Below are 22,909 nucleotides of genomic sequence, written 5' to 3' on the forward strand. Positions count from 1 at the left end.
CCACTTAATACAGCTCGACCAAATATCTGCGGCTGAAAGAACAGGAGTTATGGAGCCACCGACCGGGATTGACTTGGGTTAAGACACTGGAGGCTGCGTTGATCTAATTAAATTTGGGACGCTCTTCTGTGCTGGAGGAATGGCATCTCCAGCGCAACTGCTTTCAACTTTAGTCGTTATAAGGGCGGAAAAAAGAAGCCCAAAGGAGCGTTGCCATGCTATCTGCGTGAATTTCTATATCGAGGCTTGCAATGTGCCCCCGGAGTTACTGATTGCCTAATTTTATTCAACCGGACTAGATTCGGGTAACTTTTGGGTGACCCCGCAGAGACAAAGCCGCGACAGATCTATTGTACATCATATTCCGCTCTTAGTTGATGGGTTTCCTTTGGCATGCGGCGTCCTTCTCGGAGCCTGGATTTGTACGGGTCACCCCCCACCCCACCCCCACCCCACAGTCCCCCCATCATTTTCTTCACCACCTCTGCTCGGATATTCGATTTTCCCGAATAAGGGTTGGGGATGGGGAAAGATTCGACTGAGGCTTGGAAAAGTCCTTGTCAGAGAAAAGCTCGGGGTACCTGAAGGGCAAGGAGATGGGCACGGGGGGTTGGGGGGTGGGGACCGTCCCCAAGACGCTCCCATCTGTCTGGGAAGATCAAATGTGTGGCGCGGAATCACTTGATTACACGTATGTTATTTAGTTAAATTTGTGAAAATTATGAGATGCTCACAAATCCGGTGATAAACTCCCTGGCTCGCCATTGGCTGAGCTGGTCACATGGGCCACTAACTTTATTCAGTTGACAGCAAGTAGGAGGGCCCTATGGAAGGAGAAAAAAAGACAACACGAGAAAAATTAGTATTTTCTACCTTCAGAAATTAATGGCCATGAGTTCGTATATGGTGAACTCTAAGTATGTGGACCCCAAATTTCCTCCTTGTGAGGAATATTTGCAGAATAGCTACCTAGCGGAGCAGAGCTCAGACTATTACAGTGGCTCGCAGGGCTCGGATTTCCAGCATCAGGGAGTCTACCCACGGTCAAACTACAGCGAGCAGCCCTTCAGCTGTACCAATGCCCAGGGCTCTGCGGGGCCGCCGCGGGGTCATGGACAGGAGCCATCCGGACCGGCCAGCCACTACCCCGGGCCGGCGGAACACTGCCCACCGCCGCCTTCCCTGCCCAGCTCCCGGGCCTGCAGCCAACCGCCCGGCCTCAAGCAGCCTCCCAACGGGACAGCCCTCAAGCAGCCGGCCGTGGTCTACCCCTGGATGAAGAAAGTGCATGTCAACTCGGGTAAGGCTCCTTGGCTTTCTCTGCTTTGATTCCCCAGGCCCCCGGCCTGCCCCAGCCCCGGGAAGGCGGGGTGGGCGAGTGCTTGTGTGAGTGTGACTGCGTACGTGTGTGTGTGTGTGTGGGGGGGGTTGTACGTGTGTGTGTATGTGTGTGAAGTCCATGCCGCAATTACACTCCCCATAAATTTTTATAGCTGAGGAAACAGGCCGTTGGCCATGTGGCTCGTTGGCTACAATCGGGGAGGGGAAACTCCATCTTAGGAAAGAGTGGGAACACGGTAGAGATGACCGGGGGTGGGGTGGGGGTGGGGATCTGCGAAATGGACTGAAAATCCACCAAGCACGTTTTTTCGATGGGGATTTAACGATCCGTACAGCTGCGTGCTTGTGTGTGTGTGTGTGTGTGTGTGTATGCGCGCGCGCGCGTGTGTGAGAGGGGGGAGTCTGTGTGTGTGAGAGAGGGAGAGAGTCCATGTGTGTGTGAGAGTACACGCTTAAGAATTGTTTAAAAGAATCATGGAGTCTACAAAGTCCCCCCCCCCCACTACCCCCCCAGATTTTAAATGTGCCCAATCTGCTCCCAGGTAGATCTACATGCATGTGTGTTTCTTTCTGTCCCCCAGTGAATCCCAATTACACCGGAGGGGAACCCAAACGGTCCAGAACAGCCTACACCAGGCAGCAGGTTCTAGAACTGGAAAAGGAATTCCACTTTAACAGGTATCTGACGAGGCGTCGTCGGATCGAAATAGCCCACACCCTGTGTCTGTCTGAGCGCCAGATCAAGATCTGGTTTCAGAACCGAAGGATGAAGTGGAAAAAAGACCACAAGCTGCCCAACACGAAGGGCAGATCCTCCAATTCTGCCTCGACCCAGCATTTACAGACCGTGCCGAAGGACCATCACACTGATCTGACGACTTTGTAGAAGAGGTGAAATTCTTCCCGTTTCATCCTTGGCTTCTGAACTGTGGTGTGTAGAACTGACGTGATCCAAACAGAACCTGCATGTAGCAGCAAAAGGCTCCCGGCTGTCCTTGCTTGAAGGTACTGGGGTGTACAAAGGAGAGCCAGTGACGATTCTTTGGACTGTCTTGGCATTCCTGTTAACTAGCACAACCTAAAAAACAAAAACAAAAACAAAAAAAAAACAAAACAAAAAAAACTCTCCTAGCAGGGAGTGGAAATTTGAAATATATATATAAATAGAGAGAATATATTGAAGGAGCTACTGAGGCCATAAAACCGTGACGAATCACTAAACAAAAATGAAAATTTCATCTTTTCGGTTGTGAACTTAAAAGGGAAGGTTTGACGCTTTATTCTGGTATCAGTTTGATTGTCTTTCAAGCCCACGCGGTTTGGGGCTTATGAATTTGGGCAAGTTCAGGGCAGGAGACTGCCGGTGGGGGTTGAATCTTTCCATTGAAACTATGAAGCCTGATTTCAGGATTTATGAACTTCCCAGGTGGGTCTGTTGCCCCTTCCAAAGTGTGCTTCAATGCCCTTGCTCATTTTCATAAAATGCCCGAAGAGATGCGTAGGAACGAAATGAAAACGGGTTATTTTATTTTCAGATTGTATTTTACGTATATTTATTTATTTGTCGATTAGGGATACAGAACGAAAACAAATTCACACATTCAAGCCAAAAAATACTGAGAGGGGGGAAAGCTGAGATACAAGATTTCTTGTGATGGGAACCGTGAGATGAGATTTCTTCTCGCTCTACCAGACATTTAGAACTTTTTTTCTGTAAATATGAAAACGCCCTTAACCCTTTTAGAGAAAGAAATGTATCAATCCAAAGTCAATTTCTTTAAGATGTTTTAGACTGTATACTTTATTTAGCTGTATACTTAGAAATCAGTTCTATGTGATTTTTTTAAGGCAACAAACGATGAAACACTTTTATTACGGAAAAACAAAACAAAACTACCCTAACGCACGGTGGTATTATCGAAAGCGCTTTGCGTTCGAACTCGATTCCAAAAGCACACTTCCCCATGTATATCGGATTTAAAAAAATCGAAACGTTGTCTTACTAGAAATCTGGAAAATATATTGGAGCCCGAAGAAACGCTTTGGGTTTTTTTTTTTTTGAGGGGTGGGGAGGAGAAGCATTAACGAACAGCAACAACTAAAAACTGGAATCAGATGCTTAGGAGTCCAAAAAAGTTAGTTCGGAGGAGGGAATCGGGGAGGGGGGCTAGGGGGAAGAAGGGAGGGCTGCAACGGGGAGGGGGGGAGGGGGAAAGACGCGTTTAGCTAGATAAATCTGAGCCAAATCTCGCGTTCGTATTCTTAGGTGCGAGTGTAATACACCGTGTAAAAGTTTGAGAGCCTTTGCCTTCCCTTGAGCACAGCAGTAAAAACAAAACAAAACACCCTTAAAACCAACGTGAGGTGACTCTTATATGTCCTTTCTCTTCTACCTTAGCCGAGAAGAGTTCAAAGATCGCCTTTCTAAAAGTCCAGGGAAAATTGGGCTTCAGATACAGTTCATAAACTCGACTTCTGATTTTTATATCCCCCCCCAACCTCTTATTTTATTAAAAGAACCAACCGATAAAATGGCCTCAGCAACTCCAGCGGGTCAAAACAGAAAGGCAGGGGGGTGGGGGGGTGAGATGGGGTGGGGGAATCAAGAATCAGGAGCTACAATCTAGAAAGGAGAAAATGGAAGGTTTAAAACAAAACCAAAAATAAACAAACGTGTTTTTCCTCGCAGTTCGGCTTCTACACATTACTGTTTGTAAATCCGTTTCTAAAAACAGAACAGGTATTAATTTGAACCCAGTGGTGGTTGAAATTGGAATTCTCTAAAGTATCTTCCAAGACTTGGTCTTTTGTGTAGGGTCCTGGAGACAAACTCTTTGTTCTTCCGAGGGGTTAGCCTGGTTCTCAGACTTGCACATGGCAATACTTGAATATCTCCACGTCGTGATATTAAAGATGGATATTCTGGCATTATTCGCATCATTGTTTCTATGACAAAAAGCACAGAGTTCATACATAGTAAAGACGTCTTTTTCTGATGCCTTCACGTTGAGAAGCTGAAAAGGTATTTTACTGAAGTTCGGCTAAATTACAGAAACAGGTTCAACCAGAGGACAAATTTTCTATTCGATTAGCTGTATTTCAGCCGGGAGGACTGACCTCTAAACCCTTAACCTTTTGGACTCTAACTACCCTTCTCTTCTTTTCTAACATGGAGAACATTTGGATGCAGTATTGAAAAGGCTTTCCTTAGGCACCTTGGGAAGTAAATCTCAACTCTGCCCTGAAATTCCCACCCTGACTAAATCGGGCTTTTTCCACGAAATGTATTTTTCTCCACGATAAAAATCTACAGATACAGATTTTTTTTCTCCAGAAGTTCAGGTTACTCTAGCTTCAGATCAAATGCCTCAACTTCTTAGTTCACATCTTTCCGCCTCTGACTGAGAAAGCACAAAAGCATGCATTTTTGGAAAAAAGCCAAAACCCATCGCTTCTTAGTACTAATACCCTGGAAAGTAACTTAATCAGAGAAACAAATCCTTTGTTTATAGGTCTCCACTTTCGATGTAGGCCTAAAGTGAGATTGTCTTTTGAAATGTTAATATCTCGAGGGTGTGTTTGTAGGGCAAACCCCACTCTTAAATTAATCTTAGGATCAAGGCGCCCATTTGGGCACGCTGGTGAGGCAGACACTTTTACAAGAGGATAATGGCATCAGTAAACCCTCTTTGCTGACTTCAACATAAAGGTACCAAAATAAATGCATTTCCATCTGCGAATGTGCTGAACGTGCCGCAGAGTTAAGCAGAGGTAGACCAAGATGAGTTCCAGTTCCCATTTGTTATTATTTTTCCATTTTGTTTCCCCAAATATGAGGCAGAAATGTTTGCTTTGTTTTGTTTTGCTTTTAAATTGGGTGTGTTGGGGGGAGGACAAGGGGACGGGGAAAGAGTTCAGTAGCTGTAGGTGAACGGGAGATGTTGCCTTGAAGAGACTGCTTTTCATAGCTCCAATGTTGTCTGTTGCAGCCTTTTGTTTATGAGGACATTGTCAAGCAACAAGCCCATATCTGTTCACCTATGATGCTTTTTATAGACTTTACCCATGTTTTTGCTGCCACTGATTAAACTATTATTTATACTAATTGTCACCTGTAGTTTTGATGTAATTCCTTCATATATATTTGAAATAATAAAAGGTATAGAGAAACATTCTGTTTTGGTGCCTTTACAAAAGTAGTCTCTAGAATGAGTCTAAAGACTTTTAGTATGCCTCCATTCACTCAGTCACTGATTTGCTTGTTTATTTCCTTATTTATTTATTTTTCTATTCTCAGAAAGGTTTGGAGAGCAAGCCCATGCTTTGGGGCTGTTGTTGTTGTTGTCCCTAGAGTGACAAAGCACACCTCCAAATGTGCCTGAACAATTTGGTGTTCATGTTTATTGGAGGGTTGTTGTTTGTTGCGGGGGCGGCGTTGGGGGGGGAGTGAGGGAGGCGGGAGGGAAGATGAGAGGGGACTGAAGGTTTATGGAGTCTGCAGGGTGTTATTTGTTCTTTCATTTTCAGACAAGCAAGGGACAAGCCCACGCTAAAAGAGGGTGTAATTTAGATAGGCTTGATCCTTACCTGGTAACAGGCAGAAAAACCTATCCCCCCTCGTTTCCCATCTGGGACTTAGAGACCCACCTCTAAACTATTGCATTCGGAGGTGAATCTTGAAATCGGAATGGGAATTAGCCAAGGAAGAGGGAAGGGGCTTAAGTACGTGGAAAAGAGCAGTTTGGCTATTCGTGGGACTTTCAATACAATCTATTAGCCTAGAAACTTGGAAACCTTAAAACTTTTCTAAAACTGCTCGGTATAGCAGGCCTTCCTCCCCCTCTCTCCCCCTCCCCCACCACCCCTTTTCCCCTTTGACAGTAGTGGTATAGACAACAATAAACACTCCTTGCTACAAAAAGGAACTTGTATTATTTTATCGCGTATATTTTTTACATATGACTTGATTTGAAGAGTAGCCAAGACCTGAGTCCGAAACTAGATGGGGCTTGCTCGAGACGTGAAGCGAACATCATGCATAAAATAAGACATGTGCGCTTAATAAATGGAGGGCTCGCCCGAGACGCATGTGCCATGTGTATTTATAAGTGCCCAGACATAAGTTTAAATATTCAGACACATTTTATGATTATACTTTGACCGTCTTCTGTTTAATGGCTCCTCCTGTTACTACCAATACATCAATAAAATTCTGTATATAATATCACCACTAGTCGTTAAGGCAAGAATGAGGAGGAAAGGCAGAGTCAATAGCAAACACCGCTCACTGTACAGTACAGTAAATGGGGACCTTTCCAGAGAGAGCCACATCGCTTCCAACGGCCATGTTGGTTAGCCCCTTCCTTGATTCTGGGCATCCTGGGCACCACATTCAGTCTGCCGAGGGACATTCATAACGGGGAGAATTTTCAAAGTGCGAGGAAGATGATAAGAATAGATTTCTACAAGTCCCGATCACGTGATTTGCGAAATAATTAATTCAGCACGTCCCTTAAGAAACACGGACTCGTCATTAATCTGCCAAGCAAAGGACTCTATCAGACTTGAAAACTGAAGAGATCCCAAGAATATAATATACAAAGGGTGAGGGCTCTTTTCTCTGCACAGCTAGCCCTTCCGTGGAAGGAGAGAAGGAGGCTTTCGGTACGTAAACATTTTATGACTTTTATTTCTTCGGATTTAAATCCTTAATGAACTTAGCTGTCAGAGGGCGTGACAAATAGTTCCCTTTGCTTCCTGATTTGGAACCGTACGACAGTGAGAAGTTGTTAGAGGCTTATATAGTGACCTTTGATTCAGAAAAGCTCTGCACTTATGAAAAATTACTGAGAGCGGCCAGAGACTCTGTGTGTGAGTGTGTTAGAGAGAGAGAGAGAGAGAGAGAGAGAGAGTGAGTGTGTGTGTGTGTGTGTGTGTGTGTGTGTGTGTGTGTGTGTGTGTGTACGCGTTCTGCGTGGAGATAACAAGAGTTGTAAAAAACGTGGCCAGGCTGGGAGGTTTGCATGTGTGCTGAAATGGGGCTGAGATTTACTGGTCGCTTATGTCTTACTGGGGACAATGCTCGCTGTCAGGGCATCTGCTGCCTATTCTAAAACCGGTGAGAAAAGGCCCTGAACCCCTTTTCAAGCGAGGGTCGTAAATTTTTCTTTGCGTCATAATAGAGGCTATAAAATGGAGTTGAAATTTTACCCAAGGCAGGTTTTAACCAACAGATAATGATTTCCGAGAGCTCTTCCCCTCACCCAGGCGCCGCTGCTTCTGCTTCCCAGGCAGGACTGCTGCCTCCCTCCCTTTTCATTTTTCTTCGGGAAAAGGAAAATAAAGGGGAGTAAACAGCTTTGGATCCGGGGTTGGGAGCTGTCTGGGTTTGGGGTGCCGGGCTGAGGGGCACGAGGCACGAAGGAATCGAGGAGAGAAGGGAAGGGAGAAAGAGAGAGACGCTTGATTGCCCTCTTCCCCCTTCTGCCTTCCCTGCCGCATCGCTTTTCGAGGTTTTCCTCCAATTTGAGATGGATGATGGGCTGCTTCGGGGCGATCAAAGAGGCAGAAGGGGCTAGGGAAGTGTCGAGTCTCTCACCCCCAGGCTGGAGCTGAGGGAATCCCGGAAAGAGAGAGGGGGGCTTCCCGAGCCGCCCTTCTTCTCCCCGTGGGCCGAGGATATGTTTGCCCACTGAAGGTGGGAGAGTCTACGACTTCCGAGCTTGGGGCTTATGGTGTGTGTGTGTGTGTGTGTGCGTGTGTGTGTGTGTGTGTGTGTTGGGGGCGGGGGGGGACGTGCATTTTTTAAATGCTGTGTGTATGTATGTGTTTGTGTGGATGTGCGTGAGGGTGTTTGTGTTTATGTGTGTGAGTGCGCTTACGCGAGTGTGAGTGTTTGTGTGTACATCTGAGCCTTCTTTTTATTTTTCCGGGCCAGGACAGAGACAAAGTTTCTTCCGTTATGAATTATACATTCAAACAATAACACATTAATTCAATTATTCAAAGATGATAAATGTTCCTAGGCTTTGCTAGGGACTCGGCCGCCGATTCGGACCTCCTCGAGAGCGTCTCGGTTTTTTCTTTTTGCTTTTCTCCTCAATGAGCTTCAGCTTTTCCCCTCTCGGTCGAGAATGCACCCCCAAATTGGCGGCGCCCCTGTCCCGGACCCCATCCCAACCCGCTCCCAGGAACGCGGTTCCCCACCGCCCCCCCCCTCCCCGCCCCCCCGCCTCGGCTCGGGACACTTGATCAGTTTGACAATTGCCCGGGTCGTTGCGATAAATCATTGTAAGTAATTCCTGAAAGGGTGCGAGGCTGTTGGGGGCCGGGCGAGGACTGTAAATCTTCCCGTTTTATTGCTCCACGAACATATGCTCCGATTGAAGAAACCTCAGATCCTTTCCGGGAGACAAAACTCCCGCGAAGCCTCCGGCTTGGCCGCCGGACTTCAGATCCCGCTCCGTGGGTGCGGGGCGAGGGGCTCGCTCCCACCGGGACAAAAGAGGAAGGCCGCCAGCCTTTCACCTTTCGTCTTTTCCCGGCCTCGTCAGGGACCCCGGCCCCCGGCCTGCGGGAGGGGGTGGCCCAGCGCCCCCTCCTCCCGCCCCCCTGCCCCCCACTTTCTCAATAGGAGGTTATCCCGATGTGGAAAATGTGCCCTGGAAGGAAGAAATGCGCCCCCCGCTATTGCTGCCCAATCTCCTTCTCCAAGCCGGGAAACGTGGAGACAACTAAGAGGATGAACAGAGGCGGGCACATGCAAGCGCCGCTCCGAATAGAATGTAAATAATATCGTGGTGGAATCGGGGAGACAGGGCTCCGCGTTGGTGAACTGGAGTGAGTATGTTTATAGGGACAGACTTCCAAGAGTGGGTCAGATTACCTTAGTCTGGCAGAGGAGACACGCCGAACCCTGTTTAATTCCAGACATTTTATTTGAATGCCAGAGCAACAAACACCAACAGTCCTTTTCAATAGCTGGCCCAAGTCCACCCGGAACTGGGGAGGAAAAGCCAGAGAGGTGACACTTACTGGAGAAAAAAAAATGAAAATAATCGTGTGCAGAGGAGATGTTCTCCTTCTGTATTGGCCTCCCGTTCTTTCTCTAACTGGCCTGCGAAGGCACGGGAAGAAGTATAATTCAGGAAAAAAAAAAGACTCCATGCATTTCCAGTCCTCCTCGAAAAGCAAAGCGATATTTGCCCGGGCTCCAGACTGACCCGCTCTTCCGAACTCCACGACTCCTTTAGCCCCGCAACGTCCAAGACAAAGGAGCTGGAGCGTCCGGGAAACGTTCTGGACGTTTGGAGGGTTAACCAGTCACTCTGGGCCCTCGCATCCCAGCCCCACATTTCACAGCCTTTACTTTATTGCTTAATTTTTTTTGTTTAAAAAAGGAATAATAATTCCGGGGTCTCGTCGGTCTCTGTGGGAAATCCGCTCTCGCCTGGTTCTCCTGGAGAAGGGCAAATCAAAAACAGGAGAGATGGGGGGGGGGGTTTAAGAGGGGAACATTTCAATCGTGGGGTCGCACGGGCCGCTTCTCGTGAGCCGAGCACCCTTATTGCAGCCTCCTCTGAAGGAAAGCGAACGTCTCTTTCCTCCCCCACCGGTGGCGGATTAATCATTTATTTGATCAGCAATGTCTGGCCAAACTGCCATTCAAATTAATTAATACCCCGTGTGTTTGTTTTACTCACAAGGAAGGGGTGGGGGTGGGGGGAGCGCCTAGCGAACACAATGAAGCAGGGATGCCGGGGGGTCTGGCTCGCGGGAGAGCTGTCTTGGGGGAACCAACTCCGGTTCTTCCCACCCTTCGGCCGCGTTTGGAATATCTGGGAGAAAATACGGGCTCACCCAGGCCCGAGTTGCCGACGGGATCCGGAGGGTGATTCCCTCGGCCCGGCATCCTCGCCCCTCGTGGCTGGCCGGGCTCGGCAGGGGCAAGGTCTGGAACCCTTGAAAAAAGTTGCAAGGTGTTTCAGGGCTGATTTTCTCTCCGGGCCCCTCCCTCGCCCACCCCCGGCTCCCCCTTTTCCTCCCCGCCCCCCCCTTTGCCCCCGCCCTCCGCTTTGGGCCGCAGCCGCTCTGCTAAGGGGGTCTCCGCTGCAGCCACCTCCCGAGACCCCCACCCCCCCAGCCCAGCCAGCCCCCGGCCGTGCTTGGGTTCCGGGGATGGACGATGGGAAAGTTTCAGCCTCAATCAGAACAGTCTGCTCTCCAGCAGATCACGTGAACAAATATGCTCGCATTTTAAGGCAGCGCCTGTGTTTTCCGATGGTAAAGGGGTTTCGGGGGCTCTCTCCCAATCCATAAAGGGCCACGGTTCGAAATCCAGCCTAACCCAGAGCAGAGAGACTGGGGGCCGGAGGGCCCACTCGGGCGCTGCTTGCCGGGCGCCTCGGTGGCGAAGGGAAGCCCAGATTCCGAACTCCTGCCTCCTTCTTCTATTGGTAGTTGAACCTCAGCCTGGTTTCACTCTTTCGGGAATACTGTCTGCATGGGTATATGGAAATGTCTGTAAACCCGCAAGATCGGGCTTAGGACAGTATTGTCTGCAGACAAAGGGTGAAGGATAATATTCTCCCAACTGCAGGCGCTCACTTTTTGAGACTGAGGAGCCCAGGGTTATGATAAATTGAAATCCAGGTAAGCAATTGCATGACAAAATGGAAACCTTTAAACACAGGGCTGAGCAACGCCCTTAGCGAGATACTAAATATGATTTATTTTGTGTAATCTGTGATCTTGATTATTGCCAATTTGTGAGCCCGCCCGCGCAGCCCTATATACACTTATACCTAGCCATGGAGGGCGATGATTAATCGTAATGAGATGCACTTTGCGGGGACAGACCCGGGTTCCCAGAGGTTAGCAGTCTGCATTTGCTTCCTGCATGGGTTGAGGCTGGGGTGGCGGCTTTGGGGGAGGGGGGCGATGGGGAGTTCAGGGGAGGGGTGGGCGAGCCGGTGGGGGGAGGCGCTGGGGTCAATGCGCGGTTCTGAAAATAGAATAAAAATGAAATAAATAAAAAAGAAACTTTTTTTTTACACTGTCACTGCCAAAGTAAGATGGAGAGTCATATTAGTCCCTTTGTCTTGGGCTGCTGGGCAGGATGCGGGCGGGTTGATTTATATGGATTTAAAATAAACTCGGTGCTGATGGAGGCCTCTATACATTGCTTTTTAAACTCTCTTCCCTCATGCATGGCTTTGGCTATTTCCCTCGGCCGTCGGCTTAATATTTTTCCTCTGGAGGTTAAATTTCTATGAAGACTCTTCCCCCCCTTCACCCCTCACCTCCCTCGCTCACACCCTCAGTCGAGGTATCAAAACAGGGCAGAGGAGATCTTTCAAAGTGGATTTGCGTTCCTACGTCTCCTCGGTCCCGACGTTGACTCCAGTTTGGCCGGCAACGTATTGAGCGCTTTCTAGTGTCTTGGTTTTTTTTTTCTCTCTCTCTTTCCACCCCGACCCCCAACCCCAACCGCCTTCCTTTCAGTAACCAGATCCTGGTTGCAGATCACATTTTCCCCCTCCCTTTTGTCTACTGTCTGGCCGCTACTTTGAACGACTTCGGGAGGGCGTACTGAGCTGAAGCCAACTCCCGGCGTCTGCTAGGCTCCCAGGGTGTGGGAAATCCAGGAGCAGCGCCGGGCTGATCCTCGAGACGGCCTCGTCTCCAAGGCTGATCTCAGCATCTCTGCTTTTGGGGCTCAGTTCAGCTGGGGGAGGAGGAGAGGTTCACCTTCCCCGGACCCCAGAAGGTGGGGGGCGGCGGTTCCCTCCCCTAGCCCGCAGGACAATGGAAGGAGACGCACAAAGTTGCGTTGTCGGGGCGGGAGATGGGTCAGTGGTGCGGGAGCTGGGCCGGAGCGGGACTGGGTGCGGGGGGACATTTTTCTCAGCGCTGTGCCTCGGAGCTGTGAGCCTGCCAAGCTAGTCAGCTGAATCCAATTACTGCGAGCAGCATTTCATTTGGCTCCCTAGAAGCACTCACTTAGAACTTCCCTAAAATTTCAATAATCCTTCCACGGGCCCTCTGGCTGGGGAGTCGAAAGGTTTTCCGGGGACGGGAAGGGAGAGAGAGAGAGAGTTAGGGGTCAGGGCTATGACTTGCTCGTTCTTAGAAAGGACGCCCGGGCGGGATGGCCCAAGGCCAGGGCTTTTCAGCATCAGATCGTTGTAGATCACAAAGTTGGAATCTTCCTCGTAAGTGGGTGGGCCGGGAGAGAAGCCGAGCACGCGCGCGCGCGCGTGTGCGTGTGTGTGTCCGCATCTGGGGGTTTGAATGGTTCTGCGTGAGTGTGTGTGTGTGTATACATTTAAGTGTCTATGTCTCTGTAAGCATCTTCTGTGTTCAACTTTGAGGTGATGGTGTGCCCGCACCTCTTTGTGTGTACTGAGTGGTGTCTGTATCTCTGTATGTTCCCCTGTGTGTGTACTGAGTGCCTGTATCTCTGTATGCGTTCGTGTGTGTGTTCTGGGTGTCTGTGTCTTGAATTTGGCCTTCTGTAGGTGCCTGTGTTTCTATATGTCTCTCTGTAGGTGACTGTGTATCTGTGCCTCCGTGTGTGTACTGTTTGTGTTTCTGTATATGCCCAGTGTGGATACTGTGTCTCTGTTTCTGTATGTGTCCCTGTAGGTGACCATGCCTCTCTGTGTGTTCTGTGTCTGACTCAGTGTGTCTAGGAGGGTGTCTGTTTCTATGCGTGACTATGTGGGTGTCTGCTTCTGTGTGTGTCCTGTATGACTGCAGGGGTGCCTGCTTTTGTGTGTTCTGTATATGTCTCTGTGTGTCCGTCTTTAAGTCTTCGGGGTGTTTTCTATATGTCTCTATGTGTCTGTGTGGGAATCTGCTTCTGCGCGTGTTCTGTATGAGTCCGAGTTGGCGTCTGCTTTCGTGTGTTCTCTGTGTGTCTGTATATGCGTGTATTATGGGGGCGGGGGGGAGGGCAGGAACCACAACTTTGGCCAACTTTTTCCTCCCCCGCCCCCATCGCTTCCATCTACAGCAGGATGCGCCTCCAGTGCCGGGGAGCCCGGAGTCAGGCCCCCGGGATCCGAAGTCGATAACTAATTAAACCCCAATGAAAACTTACCCTGCTCATCAACAGCTGATACAAAAAACAATGAGCTGCTGGGTCAGGCTCGGTTCTCTCCGCCAGGGAATGGGTCCCGGCCTCACTTCTCGCGCCTCTTTCTTCGTCGGAGAGCCTCCTGCTTCCAGTGAACCCCGTTTCAGGAACAGATAAAAAACCCCAAGAACAGAGTCGGCGAACGTTTCCTCTGGGACGTTGTCGGGACTGGCCCTGAGCGAGGCCCTGGGCCGCATCACGCCTCCCCTTCTCCAAACTCCAGTCCGGACGGCGGGGCCGGCTGGGGCAGAAACTTTTGGGGAGAGGAGCAAGCTGCGTCCTGCGGGACCAGCCAGGGATCGAGAAAGCTCGGTGCAAAGTTGGGAGCCCTGTTGGGTTGGGGGTCCCTCGGAAGCGCTTCCGCCGGGTGTTCATTAAGGGGTGAGTTATTGCCGCGCACGCCGAAGGTCATTTCAAAGGCTTATGGTGGCTAGATCTTGTCTCTTTAATGGCTAGGGCTGCTTTGTGGGGGTTCCTTTTTTTCCCTGGCACTGCTCGTGTTTGCAAAGTCTTAGTCGACAAATTACAGGAACGAGTTGTCGGGGGGGGGGGGCGGGGGGGAGGAGGTGGAGGAGGAGGGAAGAAACAGGGTTTCATCCCTATTTTCACCTTATCTCGGCGGGCACCGTCACCCGGGGGGGGTGTGTGTGTGTGTGTGTGTGTGTGTGTGTGTGTGTGTGTGTGTGTGTGTGTGTGTACTCGCGCGCAGGTTTGTATGTGTGCGTGCTAGGGTGTCATTTGCCAACCCCAGTCCAGAGCCCAAAGGCCCTGGTAGGGACGTGGTGGTCATTCCGGTTATGACACCCCACCAAGATAGCCACCGCCATACATAATGTATGAGTCCCGGGCAATGGCGTCGGGGTCTCGCTGGTAAATTTCCATTCTCCTCTTCCTCCTTTGCTCAGGCTCCTCGGGACGATGAAGGGGCAGGAGCGCTCGGCGTTGCCACCTTTTGGGTGCCGTGGAGGTACTCCTAAGCCTGCGCCTGGCGCCGGGCTAGAGGATGCCCCATGACTCTATTCACTCTCCTGCCAAAGGGCACCTATTCCTCGGCATCGCTTCTCCCAAAGGTTAACCCCCACCCACCCCTCCTTCCCCCAGTACCCGAGTGCCCCTGGGCAGCGCGGCTGGAAGCCCAAGATGCTCAACCTACACTCTTGCGACCGGTGTGAGTTCGGTGGGAGCCAGGAGAGGAGGAATGAGGTCATTTCTTCAGCACCCTCCAACCCGAAATATCCCAGTTCCCAAGAACGAGTTCGGTGGGAGCCAGGAGAGGAGGAATGAGGGTCATTTCTTCAGCACTCCCCAACCCGAAATATCCCAGTTCCCAAGAACGAGTTCGGTGGGAGCCAGGAGAGGAGGAATGAGGGTCATTTCTTCAGCACCCCCCAACCCGAAATATCCCAGTTCCCAAGAACGAGTTCGGTAGGAGCCAGGAGAGGAGGAATGAGGGTCATTTCTTCAGCACCCCCCAACCCGAAATATCCCAGTTCCCAAGAACAGGTAGATGCCCAAGTTCTGAAGTCCAGGACTCGCATTTTCTGGACGAGACTTTTAAGGCCGCTCCAAAGTGTCCCGCAGGACTTCCTTGTGTCCCGCACACTTGCCCCCAGCCCACCCCCAACCCACTGCCCCGTACACTGTTCATAGCCAAACCAATTGCACTCTCTGGTCCCTGAGCAATCGGTGGGGGGAGGTTGTGGGGAGAGGGTGCCTAAATGAGTGGTGGAGCCATATACAAAAGATACATTGATTTTGAAACTCTTAAAGGGAAAATCGAGTCTCTCTACATGTATGTGCTCATAGACAAAAAGAAACAGCTTCCGCTGAGTGTCCCGTTCTGTTCCAGATCCTCTTCCAAGGATTATCCAAAGAAATCCGAAGATCCTACAAAAAGAGTTAAAGACAAAATTCAAGAAAAAAACCCTAATCTTGGTGAGTGTTGTTCTCTTTTTTAAAAAATCACATATATTTTTCATCTCTCCCGTTACCCGAGGTAGCTACCCCAGAATTCCTACATTAGAGCATAAAACAAAGAAAAAGCTGGGAAGTTTATCACCCCGGTGTGAACTGCCTCATACTACACGGAAAACGATCATCGATCTTCAAATTTATGACTATTTAATGGGATTTTCCCAATCCCTTGAATGTACGGAATGTTTAGTATTGAGTTAACGGGTTTAAATAAGAAGGGGGTTTTAAACGTTGGTTAGGACTTCCCCCAGCCTACTGTAATATGCCACAGTGATACAAGGTTAGAAGGAAAAAAGACACTGGATGGAAGAACAGATAAAGGCATGCCGTCCTATAAACAATTCAGCTTTGCAAGCCAAATTAAGGTTTAAGATGCAGAAATACCGAGCCATCCAAACAATGGTGGGAAAAACTCCTCATTATGCAGAGACCCACAGTTCTGCCTATATATTCTTGTATTTCCGTCCGCCCACGAGTTACGGGGAGATGTGTGATAATAAATATTCCATCGATTACACCACAAGCCCTGTTTATCGAGAGGGAGAGGGGCATACCGCCTATGAGCCTTGGAGCCGATTTAAAGAGAAATGGAAGGAACTAGTATCCATCCCCTCCATTCCCCCTCCTCCCCCAATCCCACCTCCCGTCCTGTATGGAATCTAGAACGGCGATGTAATTCACTAACAATGGCAGCGGCGCCTGTCTAATTCCATAGACTGCACTCCCACCCTCTCCGACTGCACCGCTAACGAGAGTCCAGTCTTGGCGTCTTTTCTGATGCCGAGGTCCCCGTCCGGTCCACTGGACTCAAGCAGCTCATCCAGGAGGCCATGGAAAATAAAAAATAAAAAAGCGCTCTTTCTGGAAAGGAAAAACCCTCCCTGGAAGGAGGCGGTCTCTACCTCGGCAGAGGAGAGGCACGCTAACGGGCCACTTTATATATCTCTCCCCTTCCTGGAGGTTCAGGAGCGAAATGTGCGGAGTAGGGGATTCTTTTGCTGTGCTTCCTCCTACGCTGAGCCTGTTTTACACTTCTGAAAAGTGCGAGGGCTTGGGAAGTGTTTTTCTTTTCATTCCTTACTGAAGCGTTTACTGCCATCGCACTGGCAGTCATAAATTTTGCCACAAACCACAATGACAGGTGCATTGATATGCACTGTGAGAGCTCCGGCTGCTTAATAACCCCATCCACCGCCCGCTCTGACTGCCTTTTATTTATTCGGTATCATATTAGGTATTGATCCTAAACAGAATTAAGTGTAGTGAGCAGGTATTAGTACCGAGCTGCATCGGATGGATATGTTGGGCCGTCGGATCGAATGCAATCGGCAACCGGGAACTTGCCACAAGAGGAGTTTGTAGCTTTTCTTACGTCCATGAACAGGCATGTGCATGTGTATGTGAGTGTGTGTGTGAGACAGACAGACAGACAGACAAAGACAGATCCTTTCGAGAGATTTCACAATCTCCCTTCAGTCAGATTTCCAATCTGAATATCCTCTACAGTTTTTGCTTTGCCCTAAAACAGTGAAGAAATCCAAAGAAGCCCCACCATCAACCCATCAGATGGCTCTTTCAGCTAGATGGATCCCACTGACTACGACAGCGGGAAATGACCAGTCGTGAATCCTTGACCCTATCTTTGATTTGGGGAGTTGGATTTCCTCCCTCGGAGCAATTCGAATCTCAGTTGTCTTTAGTTCTCTCCTCTGCTTTCCAGGCTAATGTCCCTTCCCGAGCCTCAGTGGCCTTGGGAGAGGCCTCGAGGTTTGGAGGCAGGACAGGTCCTTATGCTGGATATTTGTGTGTGTGCAAAACCCAAATGTGCAAAGGTACCAAAGGGGGAAAAAAAACTAAATAAAAAAAGATCTAAAAGATGAGCCACTGAACAGTTGACCATTGTCCAAATGATTTATGACCCATTGCCTCCTTTTTAGGTTCAGGCAGAGTTCACAAGCCGTTAGGATTTCAGAAAAGAAATAAGGCTTTTAGCAGTTTTGCAGCAATATTCCAGATTATTTTAAAGAGGATCCTTCTTTTGGGTCCAGTATTTTATTTGGGGTTTTATAAGACCAGGCAGTGTGAGGCAGGGTGATTCTGTCCTGGCTGATGGGGAAAGTGTACATTAAGAAGACAGATAATTATTAATTGACTGTATTGTAGGCCATAAATTTTTAAAAACAATGAAAACGGAGGCAGTGAGCCCTAAATCACTGTATTTTCTCATTCATCACTGATTCTATTACTTTTTAAAGCCCTTCCACGTTGCAGTCCTAAAGGAGAAACCACATATGTACACACACACACACACACACACACACACACACAATTTGTTTCCACCTTTAAGGCAGGGTTGTTCAAATTTCTTAAAAGCAACTACTTCAGTTTGACTGATTCTTCAGAATAACTTTAGATAACTTTCCCCAGTCTTGGGAAAAGGAGTAGGGTGTCTTGATAAGGTAGTAGTGATGATGAAATGACAGGATAAACTGTTTGAGATGAGCTTGAATTTTTATGTTAACTGAGTATCTGGTGTGATTATTTAATGACAGAGAGTCAAAATAACGAATAGAACACTCCAGGAAAAGTCAAAATCCAGCAACCCTCAGAGTCAGAGTTTGGCATTTTGTCTACTGGTGTGCATCAATGCTATCAGTATGATGAAAGGGATCAACTGTCGATTTGGTATTGAGAAACTTTTAGTTTCAGCAAAAGTCGTTGAAGTTGATATAAAGGATGTGGGTAAGGAGTCAATTGAATACAGCAAATTAGGTGTATCTTGATCACAAAATCCTAAGCTGCATATTCAAAGATAAAGAACAAGGAAAATCAATTTTCTAAGAAAGCTATATTATTTGAGCAGTTTCCCCGCAGTTAGCGAACTTATAAAGAGATGTTTCATCCAAATATAAGTTGTTGAATAGCAGTTGATATCCAAGGTTCTGAACAAAAATAAACGCTGATAGCCCACATATTGATTCTAGGAAGACTGCATTATTTGTTTACATTTCGAGACCACAGAATTGGAGAGGAAATGAATGAAATTAGTTTTAGATGCCAATAAATGTCTATCAAGGTTAGACAATGCAAATCAACATAAAAAGATCCAGGCTAGCTCCATTATCCAGATGGGGCTTGGGGGAAAATCTTCCAGAAGGGAAGTTGACTGAAATATCGGGAGCGAAGAAACTGATCAAAAATTAAGCCACGGTAGCTGACCTATGAGTTTTCTTTATCGCACGAACAAAAGTTACTGAATGGAGTTAGTTATATTTTAACTTCTTAAGAATCTTTCAAGAGGAGAAGGCAGGGGGGCGGGGAAGAGGGGACCCCCACCAAGAGGAAGAGTTACAATAGGAGTGGAATTTTCCCTGGTTTTTTGGGTTCTAATTCTGGTTCCATCCATCATGTCATGTGTGTCTCTCATTTTCTGCGGAGCATGTGCAGAAAAAAAAAGAAAAAGCTAGCTACTGGGCAGAGGTCAAGGATCATAATCATTTAAAGACTAATTCTAGAATAGAGAAAAGAATAAATCCATATGATCTATAAATAAATCTATAATAAAGAATAAATCTATAATAATCCTCCATCTATCGATGCCCACCCAAAATATGAATTTGAGTGTCACCTCCCATCCCCTGTGCCCCACCCATCCACTCCAACCCCACCACAGCCAGAATGGCTCCAAAGGGAAGATGAAGTTTGACAGCCCAAAAGAATGAAGGGAAAACAATGCATCGTCTCCGATTGGGTACAGTTTTAGGTAATCCTGAAACAGTCGTCTCCATTCTCTCCCTTGAGTTCTCTTCCTAACTCTAACCCATGTTGCTGGACTATCAATCAATCAATCAATACCATTTATTGAACTCTTACTGTAATCACTCTTTGCCCCCACTTCATGGACTTGACTGGATGATGTTGTCAGTTTCATATGAAATAGGTGTTTGGTGACCGACAATTTGAGTTGAAGTTCAGGAGCAAGATTTCTAGGGACTTTTAGGTTTTTTCTAAGGCTTTGCTTACCTTCTGGAGGCAGGGGAACATTGAATGGAAACTCTCCAGCCTCAACTTTCCAGATGTTGAGGAATCAAAAAGTTGAACCTAGGGAAAGGGAAAACAGTCTCAGAAATAAAGTTCCCTCTTGAGGCTGATGGTGGCCTAGAAGCAGGAAGAAGGAAGAGAGAAAGATGATCTCTCTTGAGGATAGGTAAGAACTTCCGCTTCCTGTAAAGTCCTTCTTGTGGCTCCGATTTCCCAGGATCCGAATCCAGCTCCTTTCTCCCATGGACATGGGCATGAAGAGCTGAGGCTGAGAAAATGTGGTTTAAACTGGTGAGGAGTGACAATGGTTGAAATTCTTTATGGTCCACGAGAGCTCAGGTCTTTCGACTGACGGAATATCTGGATCTCTCGTCTTTCAGGGTGTCCGCTGGGCCAGAGTCCAGTCCAATCTGAACCCGAGAACAAGTGGCAGCTGGAAAGTGGAGGCAGAGAAGACGGCGGAAGTCAATGTTATTTGACCTGGGTCACCAGAACCCAGAGATCCCGGAGTGCACGATGCAGAAGACTGCCTACTATGAGAACACGGGCCTCTTCGGGGGTTATGGCTACAGTAAGGCTGCCGACACCTATGGCTATGGCTCAACCCATCAGCCCTACCCACAGCCCACTGCTGCCGCCACCCTTGACACGGACTACCCGAGCTCGGCTTGCTCCATCCAGAACTCAACACCACTCCGGGCCCCGGCCCACAAGGGCAGTGAGCTCAATGGCAGTTGTATGCGACCGGGTGCGGGAAGTGGTCAGGGTGGAGGTGGTGGCAGTCAGCCCCCTGGCCTGAATGCAGAGCAACAGCCGCCACCACCACCTCCCCCACCGCCCACCCTGCCCCCATCCTCCCCGCCCAACTCGGGTGGCACCGCTCCGGCTAAGAAAGCCAAGGGCGGCCCCAACACCTCTGGCTCCTCATCTGCCACCATCAGCAAGCAAATCTTCCCCTGGATGAAAGAGTCCCGGCAGAACTCCAAGCAGAAGAACAGCTGCACCACCTCAGGTACCCATCTTGGTATGTCCCTCTGGACGGGCGGACCAACCCCTCCTATACCGATGACCCCAATAATCCTATCCAAGGCCCCCAAACCCAACTCGATCCAACCCCACCCTCGCGCCTTCTCATTCCACCGCAATCAGTCCTCACCAGCCTCTCCCAGGCATTAGCTGCCTTGGCCAGAGGTAAGGCTGTGTCCCAGGAGCAGAGCATCCCTCGGCCTCCCTTAGTCAAGGGGGAGAGGTCATAGGAGCCCATGGAATGAAGGTTTCATTCATTTGCTCCACTCTCAAAGGACTTCTTGATGAATGCCCACAACTGAGCTCAATGCATGAAGTCCGTGACTTCGCTCCAGATTTCGTAAATTTGTATTTGATTACGGGCAGGCTGGTGACATCATTCTTACCATCTAGGAATGCGTGAGGAGGAGGAAGGGGTTGATCTGGAGTTAGATCTTTGTCTTCCCTCTCCCGAAGTACCCTTCTGAGCCCGGGCACCGTTACCCCTGGGGTAGGACGTAAGGGGCCAACATGAGACTGTTTCCACCCCCAAAGGGCCTTCAATCCTTCCCCCACTCATACCATTCCCCATGCTTCCCTATTTATAATTTTTTTTAAAAAATGGTGGCTCCTCTGCTGAATTCCAAGGTTCTTGAGGGCAGGAACCACATTATCTGACTCTCTTCTAGTCTCCCAATCACTCAGTGTGGTGCTCTGCACGGAGTGAGCACTCGATCAATAACAACCGATGGATTGATTCCCTGAGCCTCCCTCACCCATTTTAAGAGTCAGACTGAGAGAGCCTCCTGTGGGCAGAGCATCTCCTCTACGAGGTGCTTGAGAAACAGACGGGTCCTTGTCTGCGAGGAGCTTGCGTTCTAACTGTTTGCTTATGTCTCCAAATCCCAGTCTGGACCGTCCCCTGGATGACTGATCCTCTTCCACTGAGCACTTCCTCCTCCTCTTCTCCTTTCTCCTTTTCTTCCTGCTTCTCTTCTTACCCCTCCTCTTCTTCTTTCTTCTCTTCCTCTCCTTCTTTCTTCCCCTCCTCCTCGCCTTCTTTTTCCTTCTCCTCTTCTTTCTTCTTCTCCTTCTCCTCTCCTCCCTCCACCTCTTCTCCTTCCTTTTCCTCGGTGAGAGGCAGAACCTGAAGACCCTCTTCCTCCCTCCCGACCTCGTGTCAACCCCCGGCTTTCGGCCCCCCGGCCTGCAGCCTTTGCTGACCCTCTCTCCGCATCTCCCCCCCTCCTCCTCCCCCGCCACCCAGGCGAGAGCTGCGAGGACAAGAGCCCCCCGGGCCCCGCGTCCAAACGCGTGCGCACGGCCTACACGAGCGCGCAGCTGGTGGAGCTGGAGAAGGAGTTCCACTTCAACCGCTACCTGTGCCGGCCGCGCCGGGTGGAGATGGCCAACCTGCTGAACCTCACCGAACGCCAGATCAAGATCTGGTTCCAGAACCGGCGCATGAAGTACAAGAAGGACCAGAAGGCCAAGGGCATCATGCACTCGCCCGTGGGCCAGTCCCCGGAGCGCAGCCCCCCGCTGAGCGGGGCGGGCCACGTGGGCTACTCGGCGGGCCCGCTGGCCCCCGTGGGCGGCCTGGGCTACGACGCGCCCTCGCCCCCGTCGTTCGCCAAGTCCCAGCAGAACATGTACGGCCTGGCCGCCTACACGGCGCCGCTGAGCAGCTGCCTGCCGCAGCAGAAGCGCTACCCCGGGCCCGAGTACGACCACCATCCCATGCAGAGCAGCGCGGGGGGCTTCGCCAGCGCCAGCCTGCAGGGCAGCCCGGTCTACGTCGGGGGCGGCTTTGTGGATTCCATGCCGGCCTCGGGCCCCGTCTTCAACCTGGGCCACCTGTCCCACCCGTCCTCGGCCAGCGTGGACTACAGCTGCGCCGCGCAGATCCCCGGCAACCACCACCACGGACCTTGCGACCCCCACCCCACCTACACAGATCTCACGTCCCACCACACGTCTCAGGGAAGGATTCAGGAGGCCCCGAAACTGACGCATCTGTAGTCGGGGCCCGGGCCCGGCCCGTCTCAATTACCTCACTTTTTGGTTGGGCGTTTGGAGTTTGTTGGGGTTTGGTCTTTGTTGGGTTCTGCTTTGGCTTTGGCTTTGGCTTGTTTTCTCCTCCTCTTCCTCTCCCTCCTTTTCCTCCTTTCCTTCCTCCTCCTCCTCTCCCTCCTCTTCCTCCATTCCTTCCTCCTCCTCCTCTCCCTCCTCTTCCTCCTTCTCTCCCTCCTCTTCCTCCTTTCCTTCCTCCTCCTCCTCCCCATCCTCCTCCTCTCCCTCCTCTTCCTCCTTCCTCCTCCCCCTCCCCTCCTCCTCCTCTCCCTCCTCTTCCTCCTTCCCCCTCCTCCCCCTCCTCCTCCTTCCCATTTCTTCCTTTTCCTTCTCCTT

At 49.7% G+C, this 22,909-nt stretch overlaps 2 protein-coding genes across 2 annotated transcripts; both read left to right on the forward strand.

Moving 5' to 3' along the window:
* Positions 1-482: 482 nt before the first annotated feature.
* Positions 483-3,464, forward strand: HOXD4 (homeobox D4). Its single transcript, XM_038751067.1, has 2 exons — positions 483-1,300; positions 1,923-3,464. The coding sequence occupies exons 1-2, from the start codon at positions 886-888 to the stop codon at positions 2,225-2,227; spliced, it is 720 nt and encodes a 239-aa protein (XP_038606995.1). The 5' UTR covers positions 483-885; the 3' UTR covers positions 2,228-3,464.
* Positions 3,465-19,887: 16,423 nt separating this feature from the next.
* On the forward strand, positions 19,888-22,599 carry HOXD3 (homeobox D3). The gene is made up of 2 exons (XM_038751060.1): positions 19,888-20,507; positions 21,768-22,599. Exons 1-2 carry the CDS (start codon positions 19,964-19,966, stop codon positions 22,520-22,522), a joined length of 1,299 nt encoding a protein of 432 aa, XP_038606988.1. The 5' UTR covers positions 19,888-19,963; the 3' UTR covers positions 22,523-22,599.
* The last annotated feature ends 310 nt before the right edge of the window (positions 22,600-22,909 follow it).

The sequence above is a fragment of the Tachyglossus aculeatus genome, chromosome 9 (genome assembly GCF_015852505.1).
Source record: "Tachyglossus aculeatus isolate mTacAcu1 chromosome 9, mTacAcu1.pri, whole genome shotgun sequence".
Lineage (NCBI taxonomy): Eukaryota > Metazoa > Chordata > Mammalia > Monotremata > Tachyglossidae > Tachyglossus > Tachyglossus aculeatus.